At 54.0% G+C, this 23,004-nt stretch overlaps 1 protein-coding gene across 2 annotated transcripts; it reads right to left on the bottom strand.

Annotated features, from left to right (window-relative positions):
• Positions 1–1,331: 1,331 nt before the first annotated feature.
• On the bottom strand, positions 1,332–22,403 carry LOC109574089 (signal transducer and activator of transcription 5A). 2 transcript variants are annotated; one of them, XM_070773502.1, is made up of 19 exons: positions 22,253–22,403; positions 21,285–21,422; positions 20,804–20,960; positions 19,627–19,716; positions 16,453–16,627; positions 11,109–11,239; positions 10,726–10,877; positions 10,125–10,280; positions 9,540–9,719; positions 7,989–8,076; positions 7,759–7,881; positions 7,118–7,210; positions 6,461–6,667; positions 5,655–5,749; positions 5,440–5,570; positions 4,865–5,020; positions 4,066–4,117; positions 3,673–3,780; positions 1,332–2,672 (listed from the first exon to the last, which is right to left on the bottom strand). In XM_070773502.1, the coding sequence occupies exons 2-19, from the start codon at positions 21,410–21,412 to the stop codon at positions 2,510–2,512; spliced, it is 2,385 nt and encodes a 794-aa protein (XP_070629603.1). In that variant the 5' UTR covers positions 21,413–21,422; positions 22,253–22,403; the 3' UTR covers positions 1,332–2,509. The 2 variants fall into 2 exon arrangements, with proteins under 2 accessions (XP_070629603.1, XP_070629604.1); XM_070773503.1 differs by having other exon boundaries at positions 2,473–2,672; positions 3,634–3,780.
• Positions 22,404–23,004: the final 601 nt, after the last annotated feature.

The raw sequence follows: 23,004 nt of genomic DNA, 5'->3' as shown, positions 1-23,004 counted from the left end.
AGCATGGCAGTTCTGTGTCTGGCTGGGGGCTGGGTTGGGAGGGGAGTCCCTCTTCCCCTGCGTCAGTTCTGAGGGGCCTCATAGGCTGAGCCTGGGTCTTGCAAGATGGTGGCTACCCCATTCCTGGGCTGGTGGTCTTAGCTTCTCATGCTGGAGCTGATGGGGCCCACCTCTGGAGCACGGAGCATCTACCCTGCACCCCATCTTACATTAGCCACCAGCCTCCAGCTCAGGGGTACCTGGAGGAGCCAGGGGTACTACTCCTGGTGCACAAAGGCTGCAGAGTGAGGCCTCCTGTCTCCCCCTTCCTACCTCCCTCCTCTCCGCGACCTCCCTCCCTTCCGGGGCCTTCACAAGGCCTTCAGGCGGTGTCCTGTCTGGGGTCAGATAAGCCACCTCAGGGGGTTGAGGGGCAGACACTCCCAACCCCTAGGCCTCTTCCACAGTTGGTTCCATTATCACTTTCTCTTCAGTTCGCTCCATGGGGACGATCGTCAACACTCAACGGGCCTCGGCTACGGGCCCCGGGCCGTGGGCGGTGATAACTCACAGACCGAGGCGCCCACTGGCCTGGCTCCCCCGCCCCGGCGCCGAGCACCATGGAGACGAGCGGGTGCGGGAGATACGCGCCGCCTCCCCGGGTAGAGATGCGGCTGCAGATTAGATGTGATCCGGCTTCGTGGCTGCCTCCCCTCCCGCCCACCCGCGCTGGGCTCCTGCGCCTCTCCGGGTGGGCTGCGAGCCCCTCTTCCCTTGCTTTGAGCCCCGAAGAAACCCTGTCGTAGGCCCTTGCTCCCCCGCCCCCAGGCCCTGGCAACAGTCCCTGGACTCTCGGTGCCAATGGGTCCAAATGGGGAGACCGTCCCAGCCTCAAAAATCAACCGCTTGAAAACGCAGTGGCAGTGGAATGGTGCCACCTGCTGGTCTCTGGAAAGGGACCCGGGGAGAAGGGACTGCGGGAAGGCTCCTGCAGCGCTCCCCGCTCTCCATGTCCATCCAGCGGGGTTGCCAGCCGGGTTGAGAATGGTGGGCGCTGGCCTTCAGCTGCCACCCTCCAGACTGCTTATAGCAGCAGCTGATAAGGGCAGGAGGCGGGGACCAGAGTTCTCCCCTGCTCCCGCTCCCAGTAATTGTCCTGGCTTTCCCCAAGACAAGTTCTTTAGTCTTCGGAGAGGCACTGCAAGTATTGGGGTGGGGAAGGGGGGTGGAGTGTGGCGCCCTTAAAAACCACAGAAAAGGGAGCAGACTGCAGGTTACCGCACCAGCTATGCAGGAGGAAAGGAACAAGAGAACTCCAGCTGTCCCCATGACCCAGGAGCCTTACCAGCAAATTTACGAAAAAAAAAATATTTTATTCAAAAACTGTTTACACAAATGTGTAGCCTATGTACAAAGTACAAAAGAATCCTGCTTCTTGTCCCCACCTTCCTTGAGAGATGTTTCAACTTGGGACCCCTTCCAGGACTCTGGCTGTCAGCTGCCCTGGGGCTGCCTGTGGGCGGCAGCTTCGGCGGGAGGGGCCTTCTCAGACCACAGTCAGTTATGCAACCGCGAAGAGGCCCTATTCCAAGTTCCCCCTCCCAGCAGAGTGGACCGCCATCAGCTTTTACCCCTCCCTCCTCCAGACTCCACGGGCGCACAGCAAGTCGCTGGTGCTGCCTCTTGCTGCAGGTTTTTTCCAGGAGAGGGGATCAACCCTGCAAGCCCTGGACCTCTCTCCCCCTCCCCCAACTTCTTCCATAGTGAGCAAGGTTGGAGACAGAGGCAAGGAAAGGCTGGGGCCAGATGGAGGGAATGGGATTGGGGTCGGGGGAATGAAGAGCAGGAATGTGGGCAGCAGCATTATACACATGAAGCCGGACCCCCCGAGCTGGGGGCCAAGAGGCCAGGGAACTCCAGGCCCGAGGCAAAAGACCCCTTTCTGCTGTGTTTAGGGACATAACCACAGCCTAGACAAGCTCTCGGTTCACAAAAGCTCTGGAGTCCCTATTCAGGAGATAAAGTATAAAATACCACTCATCACCTCCCTCCTGAGGGGAAGAAGCAAAAGACCAACACTGTACCAGAGCAGATCCACGCACGCAACTGAGAGGCGAAGCTGCTAGCTAACTCAGGAATAAAACTTGAGCTTAGAGAAATTACCTGTCTCCTTTCCCTTCGCAAATAATTCCATTCAAACAGCTGCTGAGCAGACTAAGGCTCTGGCAGGAATAGGTCTGCCTGCCTGGCGTACCTGTGACCACAGAAGCGGCTTGGTCTCTCTCCACAGACAGACCCAGTGAGCTCTTGGAATGCCTTCATCTGAAGAAGAACAAGGCAGCCACACACCTAAGACTGCGGAGGCGAGGTGGGCACACCTCGTTCACAAACGCGCGCACATCTACATGTGTACATGGGCTGCCTGCAAAGGCATCAGAATGCACAGAGATACAAATACAAAATCACAATGAATAGGACCCTGCACACTGAGGATTGTTTCCACAGAGGAGTGCAGTGTTCGAACAAACATTCAGGACAGCGAGCCTCTGCCGGGGGTAAAGAGACCAGTGGGCGGGGGGAGAGAGGGCTCCAGACTGTCCATTGGGCGGCGGAGGAGTTCTTCCACGTGCCGGGCCACATCCATGGTCTCGTCCAGGTCGAATTCTCCATCCTGGTCGAGCACCGGGTCAGGGCTGGGAGGGGGAGAGGGGTATCAGAGGGAGCTGGCCTGCCGCAGAGCCCCAGGCTCCTGGGGGACAGCGCCCAGCCTGATCCCTGTTCAGTCTCATGGGAACAGGACCTGCTCTGGCTAGATGCCCGCACCACCAAGCTGAATCAGTCAGTCACTAGTTTGTCGGAAGACACCCCGGTTCTAGTCTCATCACTCACAAGCTCACTGAGGGATCTCAGGGAATTCATTTCCCCTGTCCCTGCCCTCCTCTGTAAAAACAGGTGGTTGGGTGAAGGAGCTCTGCCCATGAGATCTCAGGCACCAGACACTGAGCACCTATGAAGGCCTGGGCCTTTCAACCACGTTATGCCAATCCCCACAGCCACTGAGGAAGAAACTGAGGCTCAACCATGTTAGGAAGCTTGTTCAGAGCCACCTGGTAGGCAGGTGGAGTCAGGACTGGAATTCCAGTTTTGTGACTCCCAAGCCTGTGGTCATCCCATGGCAGTAGGCCACCCTTGGCTGGAAAGAGAATGAATCTTCTTCTCTGGGAACTTCAGAGAGGAGAGACATGTCCTGTTCCCACACAACTCCTAAGAACCACCACCACCCAGAGATACTCTGTATCAAGCCATTACAACAGCCTTACCTGGGCTAAATGCGTTACCTGCAGTCTCTTGCTGGAGCCTGACCCCAGTCCCATGTGGTAGGTACTCTTGCCTCCATTTTACAGATAAGGAAACTGAGCATCAGAGAGGCTCCATAATTTCCCCAAGGTCACACAGCTACTCAGCACCAGAGCAAGGGTCCTGCTATTTCACAATGCTCTGTGCTCCTGGTTGGCTGATCTCATCCACCCTGCACCTGGGCATATACCCAAGCCCACCTGGCCTGGGTGGTCTCAGACGGAGAGGAGCTCTGGTGTCCTTGCCCATTAGCCCTCTGGGTTCCTCCCCCCGGAGCTGCATGAGAACACAACCTACTTCTGTGGGTACATGGAGCTGCATGAGAACACAACCTACTTCTGTGGGTACATGTTATAGTGAGGCTGGGGGCACACGGCTGGGGAAGGAGCCTGGTCCATGTAGGTGGCGTTGCTTCCAGCAGAGTCTGCAGAGGCGCTCACAAACCTGTGGGAGGAAGCGGAGCCTCAGCGGGGAGGGGCTCGGGGGCACCTTCGTGTCTTTCTCAGGTGTGGAAGGACAACTGGCCCCTGAGCCTAGGGCTCCGGTGCAGGGGCGGGGCCCTGGGTACCCGCCCCTTGTGACCACGCCCAGTTCCCCTCCCCAGGGCGGGGCCAAGTGGGGTGGGGGAGGGAATAGGAGGGGAGGCGGTGGGGGGTGAGGAGAGCCAGGTGGAGCCGCGGGGAGGAGAAAAGAGGCAGCAGGAGACCAACGCTGGGCCCGGACACTTACTCAGGGACCACTTGCTTGATCTGTGGCTTCACGTATCCGTCCACTGCTTTAGCTGCCGAGGGTGGGGGGGTGGGGATGGTGATGAGAACCAAAGTCACTGGGAGCTCCCAGGGGAGTAGACACCGCCCTACGCAGTCGGCCCCCCCCTCCCCACTCCCCACAATGCCACGGGGCTCATCAGGGATAAGATTTCCCACAGACCCATTGAACACCTGCTGACAGTCACCAGGTGACCCCCCAGACCTCTGGTTTCAGTCTCATCCCATGTCCCACTTCCTTTCCTGGCCCTTGGCTTCCTCTCTCCCCGTCCCCACCCCTGCCAAGGAAACAGAGTCCACACCGAGGAACAAACCCAACCAAAGGAGTGGGGCCAGGTTGAAGAGAAAAAAACCTGTCCATTTTGCTTCCTACCCTCAACTGTGAGGGCAGGTTTGAGGGTGGAGAGGGGTGAGAGCAGTTGATTAAGATGGGAGCTGTGCATTATCTGTGGGTCTGCGTGATCCTGCTCCTCCCCCTACACTGCAGCCGCCTCCTCCTCCAAGGGCGCAGAAGGGAGTGCACTCAGTGTTTGCTTTGCAGGGAAGAAAGCTAGGTCGGGGTTTCCGCTTCATGGGCCTGTTGCTTGTTCACAAAACCTAGGATGGCCCTGGGTGCACGGAGCCCTGAAATCCCCTCTGCGTGCCTTGTGCCATCCCACGGACCAGCCCTCACAGGGGAAATGGCCCCTGGGCTCTTCCTGGGGTGTACCCGCTGCTTAGCCCCGGGAGTGTGTGTTGGGAGGTGTGTTGGGCAGACGCACCAAGCACAGGAGTATAGTACTTGGAGAAGACCTCATCCTTGGGCCGGTCGGGAAACACGTAGATGAGATAGTTCAGGTCCCCCAACCTGTCGGCCAGGGATCGGATGGAGAAATCCCGCGTGGTGAATGGCTTCAGATTCCACAGGTTACGGTCAGCTGTGAAAAGGCCAAGCTCATTTTCACAACCCACTGCCCACAGGAGGATTGGAGCTGTAGGGCTGGGGGCCAGGCTTGTGGAGACATCCAGGTAAAAGCCTGCACTGCTACCCCACCCCTGTTCTCAGCACAGGGCAAGGAAGTGACCACGGGCGAGCAGATACCAACAAGTCTGGGTCAGGACAAAGAAGGACTCGCTCAGCAGTTCTGGAGGCTGTGGGGGGTAGTGATGTTAGGTTCTCCCAAGAGGAAACCAATAGAGACTGGGTATTTGAACAACACTCTACCCACCCTCCAAGCTCAGTTCCCATCTTTCCCACTGGACCCCTTCTAAGGATACAGGCCTGATGGAGAATGGGAATGAGGAAATGAGAAACAGAGCCACTGGGGCAGGAGTGTGGGCAATGCACGGAACTCACGAGAGTCAAACTTCCAGGCGATGGTGATGCCCCCAATTTCTGAGTCGCTGAAGCGCAACAAGAAGGTACCGTCGGGCTTGTTGATGAGCAGGTCATGGGCCTGTTGCTTGTTCACAAAACCTAGGATGGCCCTGGGTGCATGGAGCACAGAGAGTCACTGCTGGGCCACCAGCCACTGTCCCCTGAGCCCCGACCTCCCACCCGCCGTGCCTCACCCGTCATTCCAATGGGGCTTGTGATGTTTCTTCAGCACCTCCATGACCCCGTCGAACCACTGCCAGAAGGTGTAGTTCCAGCCGGGCAAGTTCTCCTGAGGGTGCCCGGGAAAGCCCAGGTTAGGGCTTGTATCCCCATCATCTCAGGTGGTCCAGGGAACACTTGGTGCCCCTGTGTCCTCACCCAGTGCCTGTGTGCCAAGTCGCTTCAATCGTGTCCGGCTCTTTGTGACCTTATGGACTATAGCCCACCAGCCTCCGGTCCATGGGATTTTCCAGGCAAGAATAGTGGAGTGGGTTGCCATGCCCTCCTCCAGGGGATCTTCCTAACCCAGGGATCGAACCCACGTTTCTTTTATCTCCTGCATTGGCAGGCAGGTTCTTTACCACTAGCGCTACCTGGAAAGCCCATCCTCTCAGACACAGGGATCTGGGACAATCCCATGGAGGGGGTCAAAGGTGCAAGAAACTGTCCAAGCTGGATGAGACCTCCAAAGTCATTCCTGCCCAACCCCTTCATTCTACAGATGGGAAAAGTGCGATGCAGAGAACGGAAGGGGCCTGGCAAATGAGGTAACATGTTGAGGACCAGAGCCCGGGGACCCTGACTTCCAGCTCTGGGTTCTTTCCAAAGTCTTGCCTCGGGTCTCATGGCTGTCTCCACTCCTTGGGGCACCAGCCCCCATCTCTCCTGGTTGTAGGAGAGGGGTCTGGGGGTGGAGGGGGCCCATGGACCAGGTGCCTGTCTGTGAGGTGGGGAGGGGTAGAGATAGTCCCAGGCAGGCAGCAGGCAATGCGTCCCTTACCCGGTTGAACTGGGACCAGGACACGGACATGCCGTTGTAGTCCTCGAGATGGCTGCTGCTGCTGTTGAACAGCTTCTGCGCCAGGAACACCAGGTTCTCCTTGGTCAGGCCCCGGTTGCTCTGCACCTCGGCCTTGAATTTCATGTTGAGCGCCTCGCACAGCTGCGGCCACAAGACTTTGTCGGGCACCGCAAACGGCACCCTGCCCTGAGAGGGAGAGAAGAAAAGGGAAAAGATTGAGGGAATAGGAGATATTTACACACACACACACACACACACACACACAGATACCAAGAGGCAGAGGGGAGTGAGAAAGATCCAGGAAAGGAGACAAAAACACAATGGAAAGAAACGGGGGGCAGGAGCAGAGGGACGGGTATATAGGGGTAGAGACCCAGAACGGAGCCCTGGGAGCAGAGATCAGGGGCCAGATTCCAAGCACCAAGCTCACAGACCTAGGAGACCCCAGTCCCGTGACCTGGAGCCCAGACAGAGCTGAGGTCGTGCTGAGGGCAGGGCGCTCACACCAGCTGCCCCCTGACCACTGGTTTGGCCCAAGGGTGGGAGAAGACCACTCAGCAGGAGCCCTGGGGTTGGGGCTGGCCCTGGGAACCTCTGAGGGGCTGGGGCTGAGGTGGGGGTCCCACGGGGACTCACCGGCTCAGCAAAGGCATTGTCCCACAGCACCGTGGCAGTAGCATTGTGGTCCTGGCTGCCATGAACGATGACAACCACGGGAAGGGACAGGGTCTACGGGAATCCAGGGAATGAGGGATGAGGGCCTATGACCCTGGTCTTGCCCTCCACTTGGGGGAGGCACCTGACCGCCATTCCTCAAGCCCCTTCCAGCAAAACCAAAGCAGAAATAAACAAAAAACACAGCCCATTTCTTTTTGGCCATTGCCTCAATCCTGAGGGTGGGTGCCAGATTGCTGTCTGTGCTCAGTCACTCAGTCGTGTCCTACTCTTTGGGACCCCATGAACTCTAGCCCGCCAGGCTCCTCTGTCCATGGTGATTCTCCAGGTAAGAATACTGGAGTGGGTTAACTCACAGGGGATCTTCCCAACCTAGGGATCAAACCCAGGTCTCCCACATTGCAGGTGGATTCTTTGCCATCTGAGCCACCAGGGAAGCCCAGGTGCCAGATTACAATCTAGCAAATAAGCACCAGCAGAGTGAAATTAGGTTTTCTGAGAGCATCATGCGGTAACTGGACTGAGCGTATGCAAGGATTCCAGTCTCTGGCTTTCCCAAGTCAGCTGGGTGGCCTGCAGGGGACAGGGGAGCCAGGCCTCACCTTCACCTGGAACACAAGCTCATTGCTGCCAACACTGAATTGAGACTCAAACAGGACCGTGAACTTCTCTTCCGTCACAGACTCTGCACCTCGCCGGTCAGCTCGCTTGATCCTCTTGAGGGACTGCAGGGTGGGAGATCAAAAGGGGACGAGGGGAACGTGGCAGGTTACGAGGACTCAGGACTCAGCTCTGGACAGACCTCCCAGCTCGGGCCGGGCCCTGTCCTCACCATGTTTCTGAAGTGGGCGCTGAGGGTGCCTGTGGCCTGGTGATACTCCATCACACAGCAGTTGTTCAGGATCTCCCCGCTGCACTCACTGCCAAGCAGAGGGGAACCCGTCTCCGCTGGGCCCAGGCCCAGAGCACTGTCCTGTATGCACCCTGGGCCCCAGCTTCTCCAGAAGGCCCCACAGCAGCCCCTGACCCCTCCCCTAAGAGCGTTCCTCTGGGCTGTCTTTCCTCATCAACCTGAGAGCATCCGAGCAAAGCCCCAAGGGTGGGGCCAATGTTAAAGTTCCTTGGGCGTCAAGATTGACGTGGGGGCCTTTGGCAGCTTCTAGCCCACTTGACATAAAAATCATGACCTCAGCCTAACAAGATCCATGCCATCAACCCCTGCCCTGGCCTCACTGGGCTCCCCTCCCCTCATTCAGAACAAGCAAGCCCACAGTATCTTGTCTGTTTGCTGAACACACAAGCTCAGTGCTGCCTGGGGACTCCTGTACTTGCCTTCCTGTTACATTCTTTTTTTAAGTAATGCATTTTGCACTTTACTATTTTTTAAATTTTTTAAAAAGTTCTGGCTGTACCCCGAGGCATATGGGACCTTAGTTTCCCAACCGGGGATCTAACCCATACCCCCTGTATTGGAAGGTGGAGTCTTAACCAGTGGACCACCAGGCAAATCCCCCTGTTGCATTCTTGACTTTCTCATTCAGGTCTCCACTCAAATAGATCCTCAGAAAGGCCCTCCTTGGCCATCCATGTGCTGTTGCAACATCTATCCAGGCGCTGTGATATTGCTTGGCTTTAATTTTCTGTCTAGACTCTATTGCCTTCTGACGCTGCCTGATTTTTAAGAGTATATGACTGTCTTGTTCCCAGCCCAAAGGCAGGCTCTAAGAGAGTGAGAACTCTTCGTCATCTTCGTCATCCTAGCCCCAGAGCACACAGTGGGCCTCAGTACTCAGGACCCAGTCTCTCCCCTCACTCATTCCCGCCCTCCTTCACTCACTCCCACGCCTTTCACGGGTGGCCTGGCCTAATCCCAGGACCTCACCCCGGGTTCTCCATCCACCACGCCCTTTGTCTGCTCCTCCTCCAGACAGGCCCGTGTTCTCTCTGCCCGAACGTCTGCCCTCTCCACGCCCGTTCACCATCTCCTCCTAGTCACCCCGCAGCCTTGAAACTAGCTGTCATTCTGTCCCACCCCCTCCATGACCCACTTTCATGGTGCCCCAGTCGTCTCTCTTTTCACATGCCAGCAAGTAATCAATTCTCACGTCTGCTGCCTGCTAGCCTAAAGGTTGGGCCGTGATGGAGCCAAGTTTGGTGTGGATCCCAGCACTGTGCCAGTGCTCAGCACAGATCCTGGGACACCCTAATAGTGAAGTCCTTGATTTGCTCTGTGTGCGAGGAGTACCCCCAGACAGACAGAGTCATCTGTCATTGCAATGCGAGACAAAGAGTGGGAGGCCCCGTGTGTCCTCATCACCTGGGACCCCAGCTACAGAGCAGAGGCTGAGCTGGGGGAGGGCAGATGAAGGAGCGGGCAGCATACTTGCGGGTGTTCTCGTTCTTGAGCAGTGACTTGGCCTGCTGCTCGCTGATGATGGTGGCCTTCACCTGGGGGGGGTTCATGTGCACGTTCAGCTTCCCGCCCACCAGCAGGCGCACGGTGGCCGCGAACTTGGTCTGGGTCTTCAGGACCTGAGGGGGCTGCTTCTCGATGATGAAGGTGCTGCGGAGACACAAGGGACAGGAGACACTTCAGGGGACAGGACTCTGGCCCCACCTTCCACGTGGGGAGGCTGCCTTGCACCAGGCTGAGCAGGTGAAGGGAGGGTTTGCGGACAGTCCACCCTCCCTGGGGCCAATGTGAGTCAGGGGAGCTGGCGGGAAGGGAGGCAGTGAAAGGAACTCAGCAGCTGAAAGGAGTTGCAGGAGACAAATGCCCGTGTAGTGTCCACGAGAAATACTGGGTGAGGTCGACAGCAAGAGGCCATAGCAACAGGGGATGGAGAGGGATGGGAGGAGGGTGTGAGGCAGAAACTGAAGGATTTAAGCCAGAGCTCCCCATCTGCAAAGACCCTGCTGCCCCCAACCCAGGGCAACCAGATGGGAGCGGGGCGTGGCCAGGAGTCACCTGGTCACCAGGGCTGAGATGATGTCAGTGATGGTGGCGTTGACCTCAGCCAGCATCTCCTCCACGGGGCCGGGGATGGGCAGCTGCTGGCAGAGGTGCTCGGCTCTGCGGATCTGCTGCCGGTTCTGCCAGATGATCTCCGCCAACTTCTCACACCTGAACCCGAGCCCCAGGGCCCAAGGGAAGGACACGGGCTTCACCCCCGTCCTCCAGGCCAGAAGCTGGCAGGCGCCCAGGCGGGCACAAGGCCCACACCCAGCTCCACCCCCAGGAAGGCCTGGTGCCCGAGCCACCTCGCCTGTGCACTGGGCACAGCAGAGATGCCCTGCCTTCCAAAAAAACCAGAGAAACACCCAGGAGGAGCGACACTGACTGGGGTCCAACCAGCCTGAGCGCCACTTTGCCACCTGGCCCCACCCGAGCATCCTCCCAGGGGAGGGGGCACAGAAAGGGACACCGGTGTCAGCACCAAACACACCACTGGTGGGATAAGACCCACGCCCAGACAGAGGGAGCCAGCTGCTCATGTAGACGTGGGCGCAAACAGCAGCTGGCAGCACCACTCTGCTGCCTGCCCCTCCCCGCCCCCCACCCCTGGTACCAGGACTGTAGCACATCCAGGCTGCCCTCGGGGGGCCCTCCGTTCCCCGCCAGCTGCTGCCGCCGCTTCCACTGGATCAGCTCGTCATCCAGAATGATGGTCTGCTGCTTCCGCAGCAGCTGCAGGGTCTTCTGGTGCTTCTCGGCCAGCTCCTGAGGGTCGGGCGGTGGCTCAGCCGGCCCTTCTGGGCTCTCAGAACAGCCCTGCAGGGCCTCCTCCTCCCAGACCGACTCTCCCCCTCAGGCCCCATGAGGAAGAAGGCCCGGGCCTCCTGCTCTGCTGGGTCCCGCTCTCCTCCTGGCTCTCTGCCTCCCTCAGGGTCCCCAGGACAGCTCAGGGTGTCACTGCCCCTGCGGGAGGGGAGGGACGCTGAGCCCACTCACCACGCGGTACTGCTGCAGCGTCTGGGCCTCGCGCTGCAGCCAGGCCTCCAGGGACACCTGCTTCTGCTGGAGGGCCGTCTCCCGGCTCAGTCGCTCCTGGGGGTTCAGCTGGGCCAGCTGGGCAAACTGAGCTGGAGGAGGGGACAGGACACCACGACCATGACCTCCCCGGTCCAGCCGGGAGCCCATCTGTTCTGGAGGCAAGACCCTCGAGGGGACATGTCTGACCAGCGGCCAGTCAGGTTCCACAGCAACGGGGCCCGTAGATGAGAAGACTCTGGCCCCTGTGGCCCGACTCTGAGCTCCTCTCAGGGAGTGGGGAGATGGAAGCCTGGGGGACAGCTGAGGAGAAGCCTGCCCTGGCCAACCCCCTACTTAGCCTGCCTCACCCAATGCATGGTCTGGCTTGGAGCCACCATGTCTGGTCTGAAGTGAACCCCGCCATTCACCAGGTGGTGAACTTGGGCAAGTCACCCCACTCTCCTATGCCTCAGTTTTCCCATCTGTAAAAGGGGAGCATCATGAGGCATCTACTTCAGCGGCTGCTGCTAAGTGATGAGACAGAAAATGCTCAGGAAGCTGCCCGGCACCATTGGCCCCCGAGGGAAGTCAGTTATGGTTAATGGGTTACATGAGGGGATGAAAGGCAGATGGAGCAGCTCTCAGCCCCAACCTCATGGGCACAGCCTCGTGAGAAGCCTCTGGTCCGTGGGCTTTGTCCTGACTACCAGGCTTGGCAGCCTCTCCTCAGGGAAGGGGGTTTTCTTCAGGTGGTGAAGGTCCCTAACATGCTTAACCAGGTTGGTCACTGTGAGCTCAGCTAACCAACCGGAAATGAGACACAGAGAGAGTCGGGGCCACTGGGGACACAAAAGCAGTGAGATTCTCTCAGGAGAGAGAGGCAATTTCTCTCCACACCAGCTCTCAGGCCGCTCATCAATGGCAGGAATATGTAACCAGGCCTCACTGACTCCCTCTGCAAACAACCTGTGATGAAATACTTAAGACACAGGAAGTAGAGAGGATGATACAAGAAACACCTGTGTATCAAGAAGCCGCTTAAGAAATCAGGCACTTCCATGGTGAAGCACCCGTACCCCTCCCCTGCTGGTAACCCCATCCCTCCCTCCACAGGTAACCACTGTCCCCAGTGCTGGCATCCTACCCTCGCCAATGGCCTTTCTGAACATCCCAGGGACCTCACTGGGGCTGAGTCTAGAAGACGTGAGCGTCAGTCAGCAAGTCTTGGTCAAGCTCCTTGCAGGCCTCTGAGGGCCATGTCACATGGCCAAGACCCGGTCCTATGGACACACAGGGCTGGGACAGACTAAAGCAACTCTATTCAAGAGAACTTAGAAATATGGCTCCATTCTGACTGCAGGGGACTGAGCAGGCAAGGAATGGAGCAGAACAATCTGGACAGCCACTCGGAATCCTGCCACCCACAGGGAGACAGTGATAATCCCAACACCGGGACCTGGCTTCCTTATGCAAGTGACCCACTTAAGTCTCTCCTGGCAAATTGCAGAAGCTTCTGGGAAGGACGCCAGGAGACGTGAGGCAATTGTCTGCTCCACTGGAGGGAGCTGAGACTGCCCTCACACAAACAGATCAGTCATCTGTGTTTCTGATGGGTGCACCTGATAAATGAGACTGAACTGACATTGCATGATGGGGACAAACCCAACCTCACAAGTAGCAAACAGAAAACCCAAGAAGCGGATCATCCATTCTGTCAGCCAGTCAATGGCCTTGGGTAGAAATAAGAGCCTGAATCTCCTATTCCCTAATCTTGGAAAAGGGCTGTCTTTTCTTTCACGTTAATCTGGGATGGATTCAGATGTAATGAAGACCTGCTTGAATCATCCCCCCAACTTTTATTCAATGCCTGCTAAGTCTCAGGCAACGCGTTAATCTCAAGATACAGAAAACACCCATAGGGTAGGGTAGGAGGAAAGCTTAAATGGTTAAGTTAAAGCAGCATCTTTAAAAATTTAAAGAATTAAAAGGAAGAACAGAGGAACAAAAAACCAAAAAGGGACAAAACAAAATAAATATTAAAATGTGGACCTCAGTAGACGGGTATTTAACATTACATTAAATATTAATAAACTGAACACCTCAATTAAAAGCAAAGATTTTCAGAATAAATACAAAAAGACTCAATTATGTGTTGTCTACATTTCAAATTTTAAAAAGCATGAATAAAAAACTGCAACTAGAACTGCCATATGACCCAGCAATCCCACTGCTGGGCATACACACCTAGGAAATCAGAATTGAAAGAGACACGTGTACCCCATTGTTCATCGCAGCACTGTTTATAATAGCCAGGACATGGAAACAACCTAGATGTCCATTAGCAGATGAATGGATAAGAAAGATGTGGTACATATATACTCAGCTGTTAAAAAGAATGCATTTGAATCAGTTCTAATAAGGTGAATGAAACTGGAGCCTGTTATACAGAGTGAAGTAAGTCAGAATGAAAAACACCAATACAGTATACTAATGAATTTAGAAAGATGGTAATGATGACCCTATATGCGAGACAGCAAAAGAGACACAGATGTATAGAACAGTCTTTTGGACTCTGTGGGAGAAGGCGAGGGTGGGATGATTTGAGAGAATAGCATTGAAACACCTATATTATCATATGTGAAACAGATCGCCAGCCCAGGTTTGATGCATGAGACAGGATGCTCAGAGCTGGTGCACTGGGATGACCCTGAGGGATGGGATGGGGAAGGAGGTGGGAGGGGGGTTCAGGATGGGGAACACATGTATACCCATGGCTGATTCATGTCAATGTATGGCAAAAACCACTACAATACTGTAAAGTAATTAGCCTCCAATTAAAATAAATAAATTAATTTAAAAATAAAAAATAAATAAAAAGCATGAAAAAATACATTGTGTTAATATAGAATAAAAGGCTGAAGGCATTATATTTGACCCCAGACAAAGAGGGATACCAGAGATCAAGAAAGCTATTCCATAATTATTAAGGGGTCAATCAATCAGAAAGACATACTAATTATAAATAACTATAAACATATATGCTTCCCTGGTGGCTCAGACAGTAAAGAATCTGCCTGCAATGTGGGAGACCTGGGTTCGATCTGATCTGGTCCAGCATCTGGGAAGATCCCCAGGAGGAGGGCCTAGCAACCTACTCCAGTATTCTTGCCTGGAGAATCCCCACAGACAGAGGAGCCTGGCAGACTACAGATCATGAGGTCACAAAGAATTGGATATGACTGGGAGACTAAAAGTGAAAGTGAGTGAGCTCGCTCAGTCGTGTCCGACTCTGTGCGACCCCATGGACTGTAGCCTACCAGGCTGCTCCATCCATGGGATTCTCCAGGCAAGAATACTGGAGTGGGGTGCCATTTCCTTCTCCAGGGGATCTCCCTGACCCAGGGAATCGACTGAGCGAATAAGCATGGCATAAATATATATGCATCAAATAATAAAGCTTCAAAAAACATAAAGGAAATATTTACATAAGTAATCGGAGAATTACACAATACAGTAGATCTTGCTACCTCTCTATCTATAGGAGCAATTAGGCAAAAATAAATCAATAAAGACATGTATCAGTGGTTCCTAAAGTGTGAGCCAGGGACCCCTGAAGGTTTCCTAAAACCCTTATAGGAGGTCCACAAAGCCAGAACTATTTTCGTAAAATCATGACTTTATTATTATTTTTTTAATCATAAGACTTTATTTGCCTTTTTTTCTTTTATTCACTTATAAGTATACAGCAGAGTTTTCTAGAGGCTATAAGATATGTGATATTACAACAGATTGAAAGCCAGATCCAGCTATCTCCGACTAAGCCTAACATTAAAAATATTTGTAAAAATGTAAAAAACAATGCCACTCTACTCACTAAATTATGTTTGGAAAATATAGATGTTATTGGTTTCTCAGTTTGTTTGTTTTTTTACTTCATTATGTTAGCATTATATACAATGTTAAATACATTAACATTATTGAATTTATTATTGCTACTTTTAAATGAAACAACTTCAGAACATACATTCTTTTCAAGACCACAAAATACATTCATCAAGATAGAGCACATGCCGGGGCCCAGAACAAGTCTTCATAAATTTAAGAGAGGAGATCATATGCATATGTTCTCTGACAACAATAGACCTCAGCCACGAAATGAAATCAATAATGGTATGACATCTAGAAAAAACTCAAATATTTGGAAATTAAACAATATACGTCTAAATAGTGTATGGGTAAAATAAACAGAAGAGAAATTAGAAAATATTTCAAATTGAATGATAATGGTATACAGCATATCCAAGATGATGAGATGCAGCTGAAGCATTAATGAGAGGGAAATCAGTAGCTCTGAATATATACATTAGAAAAAAGAAGGGTCTAAAATCAATGACCTGAGGTTCTACCTTAAGAAGTCAGAAAAATAAGAACAAGGAAAAGGTGGCTTCCTGTTCTCACTTAGATGGGGGTGATACAGCTCTGGGGTCAATTTGAAGTGGAGGAAGATGAGTCATGTTTCAAGGCTCTTCAAAGTGTACCGTAAGGACACTTAGTGGGGTTAATTCCTTCTGGGTTAATTTTTCCCCCACACCCTAATCATGGCAGCTACTAGAAAATTATAGACCTGGGAGACAGCAGAGTTTTCCACTGTCGCGTCCTCCTCCCATCTTTACCTCCTATTAGTGAAGCTCAAGAAGGGGCATTCCTGGGGTTCCACCTCTCCCCAGCCTGGTTCAACCAGGGGACTCCCAACCTAGGTTTTCCCTCTGATTGGGGAACACTGTCCACATTCATTCATTCTTTCACCGAGATACAAAATACTGGTTAATAAAATATAAGGATTTTATGAATATCTCTAGTTAACATCCAGTTCTGCAACTTACAAGAAGCCCAGGCCAAATTGCATGTTCTCTTTGAACATCAGTTTTATTATTTGCAAAACAGGAATAAAGAATACTGAAGTGGGGAGCCATTCCCTTCTCCAGGGAATCTTCCTGACCCAGGAACCGAACCTGGGTCTCCTGCATTGCAGGCAGATTCTTTACTATCTGAGCCACCAGGGAAACCCCACTTAATTCTTAGGGCTATGGTAAAAGTTGTGTTGAATAACACAGTCGTATTGAGTAAAGGTTGTATTGAATAAGGGTTTAGCCTGGAGCCTGGCCCACAGCAGGGGCTCCATCACTGGAGCCGTTACTTGTCCCAAGCTTTGGGTAAGGCTCTGGGGAGACAGACATGGACCCAGCCCCAACCCTGCAGGAGTTCACAAAGTGGTCTCACTCTGGTCCTCCAGACATGCACTGCCCTCCCACACCAGGCTCACCCTGGATCCTCAGGCTCTCCTGATACTGGATGATGAAATACTCTTGAGTCTGCTGCAGCTTCTTCAGCTCATTCTCTGTGTCCTGCGTGACCAGTCGCAGTTCCTCAAATGTCTGGTTGATCTGAAGGTGTTTCTGGGACATGGCATCAACCAGGATCCCAGCAGAAGAACTACCCTGGAGACATATCAGGGGAGGGTGCAGGCAGCAGTGAGCTGGGCAGTGAGGATGGGAGAAAAACCTCAGGCCTTGGGGAACACCAATACTACAGACCCCAGACACCAAATCTAGAATAAGAAGGAAGGGTACTTTGAGTCAGAAGAAGAGTCATTTGCCAAAATAGGGGTGTAGGGGGTAAAGGACGAGAAATAGGTGACCTGGCAGACTCTGGTAGAAACTTCTGTTGCAGTTCTGACCTCCATCTGAGTACCCCACACAAGGTCCATTTGAGTTCTCTCTGGAGAGACTAGAACCCAACCCATCCCAGGAGTTACCTGAGTTTTCCTACTAAGGATGATGGCCCCTCATTTCAGTCATTCACTGACCCCATGCCATGATGCTAGATGCTGGGGACATGATGGGGAACAAAGCCATGTGAACATACGTTCTGTGTCCTCACTAAGACCTCAGGACTGAGGGAAGAGTGTGAACTGCTCGTGGGTGGAGTCCTGAAGACCCCCAAATGAAGGTACAAGGAGGCATCAACAAAGGCTTTGTGGATCCAGCCATTCAGCTAATCCGGTTGGATCTATTCCTTCAACCAAGTGCTGTTCTTGTTTTTATTTTACTTACTTATTTTGGGCTGTGCTGGGTCTTTGTTACTGCTCACGGGCTGGCTACTCTCTAGCTGTGGTGCTCATTGCTGTGGCTTCTCTTGTTGCAGAGCACAGGCTCTAGAGCTCAGTAGTTGTGTCCCATGGGCTTAGGTGCACCATGGCATTTGGAATCTTCCGGCACCAGGAATTGAACCCATGTCCCCGCCATGGGCAGGCAGATTCTTAAGCACTGGGCTCCCAGGGCAGTCCTCAACCAAATTTTTAGGGCCTCTCCAGTAAACTGCTCTCAGAGTAAAACCCAAACTCCCTTCACAGCCTCCACGGCCCTAGCCAGGAGCCTCTGCCTACCCCACCCCCAGCTCCCTTGTTGCTAAACCACACTGGCCACTTTCTGTTCCTTGGATACGCAGGGAGTTCCTGCCTCAGGGCCTTTGCATGTTTTGTTCCATTACCCTGGAACATTCTGGCACTAAATCCTCCTGAGGCTGGCACTTCCACTGGCACCTTTTCAGAGTGACCTCTTCTGAAGAGTTACATTAAAATAGGACTGCCCTACTGAACGTGTCATGTTCCTGCATGTTCTTTCTTGTCTGCCTCTCTGCACTAGAAAGTGAGCTCCCTAAGGACCAAGACTTTGTCCCATTTGGTGCACAACAAAATCCTCAAGGCCCAGAACGTCAGAGGTGTCCAAGAACAGCTTGATGACTGGAGGACTATTTTTCCCCCAAACATAACAGCACCTGCCTTGTAGGCAGGTATTTCTTAACTGGAACTGGACTCATTCCTACGTTTACAGATAGCTCTGTAATTGCACCAAGTCAAGAATTGTACCAGTTAACCCTCTGTGACCTGGCTTCTGCCCAGTCGGCTCCCTTCTTCCCAGGATCACTAAACACTTAAAATTCTTCAAATGTCATAAGATGGCTTGTGCCTTCCTGCCCTCATATATACTGTTGCTATTTATTTATTTTGCATTTTCTTTATTTCTATTTTTGGCTGCACCTTGTGGTATGTGGTATCTTAATTCCCCAACCAGGGATCAAACCCATGCCTCCTGCAGTGGAAGGTGGGGCCTTAACCACTGGACCACCAGGGAAATCCTACTGCTGCTATTTTTCACTAGAAAACTCATTCCACCTTCTTCCTCCCTCTTTCCTCATTACAGTCAGGCATCTTTTTCCTCTGGACACCCTCCCCACTACTGGCCAGCCTGCCCCAATCTGAGTTGGGTCCTTTTTCCATATAGGCTGACTTAGCACTCAGCAGAGTCCTAAAGAATCTATCACAGCCCAAATCCCTTTTAGGTGGAAGCCAGGACTTTATCTGTTTCTCCCATCCTAGTCCAGTGTCAGACGCACAGCAGGACCTCGATAAATGTTTACTGAATGACCTCTCAAATTCTTGATATCAGTGTCCACCACAAGTAAATAATAACTATGACTTCACTTCAGGCATTATTCTGTGGTCATTACCTAAGGGATATCATTTAATGAAATTCATTTTGCTTTACTGTGGATAATGTACCATTTGCACCACTGTCGAAGCATATGTCCGAGATCTTTATGATTTCAGAACCTGGGGAATAGGTCCCTGCTCTGCCTCCCTGGGCCTTGCTTCTCTGAGCTTGCCCAGGTTAATTCTTCTGACACAGACCTCCATTTCTCCTCATAGACCCCGCCAGAGGATATTTCTTCTTTTGCCCCGGCCTCATTTATTCAATGACAAATCTTTTCCCTAGTGATTTGTAATGCCATCTCTGACATAGATTGAGTTTCCAGATGTGTATATGTTTTTAGGGCTTCCTCTTCTTCATTTGTATATGTCTGTTCTTTGCTCTGGGCTTCCCAGGTGGCTCAGTGGTAAAGAATCCACCTGCCAAGGCAGGGGACACAAGAGATGTGGGTTTGATCTCTGGGTCGGGAAGATCCCCTGGAGTAGAAAATGGCAACCTGCTCCAGTATTCTTGCCTGGAAAATTCCACAGACAGAGGAGCTTGGCAGGCTACAGTCCCCAGGGCTGCAGAGAGTCAGACACGACTGAACGATTAAACACACAGCACACATCCTTTGCCCACATGGTATCTCATTTAATCCTCGAAATAGCCCTATAGAGTAGATACTGTGACTGCCCTCATTTATAATAGGAAAAAATCGGAGGCTCAGAGAGGTGAAGTAACTTGCTCAAGTCGCACAGCTAGTAAATAGAGCCAGGGAGTGGGGGCTCTGTGTGTGTGTGGGGTCAATCTAAACCTGCATGTAATATGGCCTCTCACACTTGCCTGTGTGTTTTATTTCTTTGGTGCTCTCTCTTGCCAGCATTTATAAAACAGAGCTGTGTCTGGAGAGGAGAGCAGGTGAAAGGACTTCTCAAAATCTTTCCCCAAACCCATGGGACACTCACATTGTTGGCTTCTCGGACCAGCCTCTGTTCATTGTACAGAATATGGCGAATGCAGCGCACCAGCTCCATGGGGCAGCGGTCGTACGTGTTCTGAAAGAATCCAACAGTGGCTACCAAAGGCCACCCTCTGCTCCCACCATGCCCACTGCAGTGCCACCCACTCCTTCCTCTCCTCCAGCCTATGCCTCAGCTTCCACTCGGAAGCCTCAGGAACTGCCACCAGAACCTCTATCTCTCCTTGACTTGATTTCCCCTCCCAGATCTTCACATTCGGTTCACACTGCATTAGAAAGCCACAGGTTACAAAGTACTTCCAATCTGCCATCTCCTTTGACTTGTGCATCATAGAAACCCTATAACACAAGCAGAAACCATTATCCTCATTTCACAGATGAGAATACTGATGCTCAGAGAGATTGAGTACTTGTCCAAAGGCAAACAAGTGAGTGAGCAGATGACTCAAGACTCGGGGCATCTAATGCCAAGGTCAAGGTACTTTCCATTATAGTCCTGGCCCTGGGTTCCTATTTTACTTCCCTTCCCACACCCCCCACACCCCAGGTTTCTTCTGTTTCCTGCCTCCTTTGGGATGGACTTTTTATTTCCTTGGCACCCTCCTGCTTGTATTCAAGAAGGCTCTCTAAAACTTCAAGTGAGTTCCAATAAATGCTCATCTATGATTACCATCCACATCCCTTTCCTATTTCCACAAAAATTTCCTCTTTCCCCTTTACTCCTTCCTCCCACACCCTCACCTTACATTAAACCCTTAATTCAAGGCTCCAGGACAACGCTGCTCCTCTCGCATGCCACTTGCCCCAAGAGAGCTGTCTGGTTGCCCATCCCCTCCTTTCTAGAATCTGTCGGTGTTCGTTTCTCTCACAACAGAATTTTGACTCAGGCTACTCCCATCCCTTCTGCCTGATCTACCCAGAAAGTGCTTTCACCCATCCCCCTTCTCTTGGGGACAAACATGCCCCGTCTCTTACTTTGTCATAGGCTAAGGGAATCTGACAGGTCTGATTTAGAAAGAGGGGGTGGGGGAAATTGAAGCACAGATAAGCTCAGGGTCATACAGTGAGTCAGTGGCCAAACCAGGAAAAAACCCAGGGGTTCTGGTGCTGGAAAGAGAAGGCCGACACTGTTTCCCTGCAGACGGCTTGCAGCTCACGCCCACCTGGAGCTGCGTGGCATAGTGCCCCAGCTTGATCTTCAGAAGGAACCCGTCTTCCCCGACTTGGTGCTCTGCCTTCTTCTGCAACTCCTGCACCAGGCCCTCCAGGAGCTGGGTGGCCTGGGCTCGGTCCTGGGGATTGTCCAGGTCGATGGCATCCCTTAGCGCAAGGCAGGAGAGAGAAACCTGCTATGGTGCCTCCTCGGATGAGGAGGTCAGGTACCAGGAAGGACGGGAAAATCCCAGGCTCCTGCCCACAAGACTTGCTCCCTGCAGCTCCACAGGCATCAGAATCTAGAAACATCCCCTCTCCCCTCCCAGACTCCCATTTCCCTGTTCCCCTTTCCCTGGGACACCACCCCTTCCACACAGTGAGGGACATCCAGGATCAGAATCTCCCCAAACCACCAAGAGGAGACGTAAAGGCCAAGGGGCCTTGATGGTTAGCGACCAGCAGGGCAAGGCGCCGGGCAGGGGCACCTACCACGGCTGGCTCTCAATCCACTGTGCCAAGTAATGCCGGACCTCGATGGGGAAGTGCTGCCCGTATAGCACCTGCATCTGGCGCAGGGCATCTCCCTGCAGCTGCTGGGCCTGGATCCAGCCCGCCATGTCCGTTCACCTAGGGCGACCAGAGCGCTGAGGAGGTGCCTTCTCGTCACAGGCGTGGACTGGGCCTGCCCCTGGCCCTGCCGTGCCCACCCATCCCTGGACCGCGGTCAGGCCAGGCCCCTCCCCTCCCACAGACACGCTTTCCTGTGCGGGAAGAAAGACGGTGAGGAGGGGAAGGCCGTCCTTCCCTCCAGCGAGGAACCCGCTGAGGCTTGGGGAGGGGCTCCCGAAAGTCAGGTGCCCTCCCCTTCTTCCTCTCCCCTCGCCCCACCGGGGCTTCCCGGGGTGGGGGTGGGGGGAACAGCTAGAAACTGAAAGAGAAACTTGATGGCGGAGGCCCTCGGGCCCTCTGGGGAGGACTGCAAACACCCCCTACCCTGCTTCGAACCCCGAGTCTCAGTTTCTGGGAACGCGGGGATATTCCAGCCCAAAGCTAGGGCAAGGCCACCGAAGGTTTCCCCTGGACGGCTCGGCCACCGCTGGCACGTGGCTGGGGTGTTTAGGAGGGAGGGCTGGGGAGACAAGACACTCCCTCTCTCGGGCTGCGCCCCCCGCACCTCGCTGTGCCCCGACGTCTCCCACTATCCAGTCCGACAGCGCCCCCTGCCCACCGAGGGCGAGGACGGCGCCCACCCTCGGCCTCCTCCCTCCATCCGCGTCCCGCGTCCCTAGTCCACGCGGCGCCGAAACTCCCCCTGGGTCCCGGGGACCGTCCCCAGCGCCCCTCCGTCTGTCGGGCTCCGGGGCCTGCGGGGCGAGGACCCGGGCGGCAGCAGCAGCAGCAGCAGGGTGCCCCCTCTGGGCGCGCGTCGCCGGGGGCGCGCTGCCGGGGCCACCCACCTGGTCGTGCCGGGCGGTCCGGCGACTGGGCCGGCGCTCGCTCCCGGCCGGGGCTCCTGGCGGCGGCGGCGGCGGCGGCTGTTACTACAGGAAGGAGCCGAGAGCAGCGATTTCCTCCTCAAAGGTCAGCTGCCTCTGACAGACCATACACAGCGCGCGAGCTCTCGCCAACACCCCTCCCAGCCTCGGTCGCTCTCTCCCCGCCTCCGCCCTCGGTGGCTGGCTCCCCGGCGAGAGCACGGCTGCGAGGCGGGGCGGCGCCGAGCGCGGGGGGCTGCTCCGACGGCGGGGTCCCCCGGGAGTCCCAGCCGGCCCTTGCCGGCGACCCCGCGGAGCTGCCGCAGACCGTGCTGGGCAAGAGGGGCGGGAGTGGCTGGAGGATGGGAGTGGGAGGGCTGGGAAATCCCGGGCTCTGGAAATCCCAGCGCGGGGCCTCAGTTTTCTCATCTGTCAAAAGGGAGGAGGAAAGGGTTGGAGCAGCTGGAGATGCGGGCGTTTGTCATCTTCTGAGCCTCTAGATTTAAGAAGTCTAACGTGTGTGTGTGTGCGCGCGCGCACGCGTGTGGGTTGGGGACACAGCTTTTGTGATCTCAGAGGCAAAGCCGTATTGAGGGGAAGGCCTGGGGATTCCAGAGATTGCCAGCTCACCTAGAGGCCCCCCTGCCCTGCCCCTCCTTCCACGACTTTTCTGTGCACTCCCCTGCGCAGCAGAAACAGGAAAGAACCTTGGCAGTCAAATGTTTCAAGCCCTG

The sequence above is a fragment of the Bos indicus genome, chromosome 19, assembly GCF_029378745.1.
Source record: "Bos indicus isolate NIAB-ARS_2022 breed Sahiwal x Tharparkar chromosome 19, NIAB-ARS_B.indTharparkar_mat_pri_1.0, whole genome shotgun sequence".
NCBI lineage: Eukaryota > Metazoa > Chordata > Mammalia > Artiodactyla > Bovidae > Bos > Bos indicus.
The sequence above is the reverse complement of the archived record's forward strand: the minus strand, read 5'-3'. Positions and strand labels throughout refer to the sequence as shown.

Bases quoted from the DNA above. Each gene is read 5' to 3' on its own strand.
- LOC109574089 (XM_070773502.1), bottom strand. From the start codon at position 21,412: ATGGCGGGCTGGATCCAGGCCCAGCAGCTGCAGGGAGATGCCCTGCGC. The intron at 20,961-21,284 runs GTAGGTGCCCCT...CCTTGCGCTAAG, and splicing joins TGGATTGAGAGCCAGCCGTG to GGATGCCATCGACCTGGACA. The intron at 4,118-4,864 runs GTGCGTCTGCCC...CACCCTCGGCAG, and splicing joins GTACTATACTCCTGTGCTTG to CTAAAGCAGTGGACGGATAC.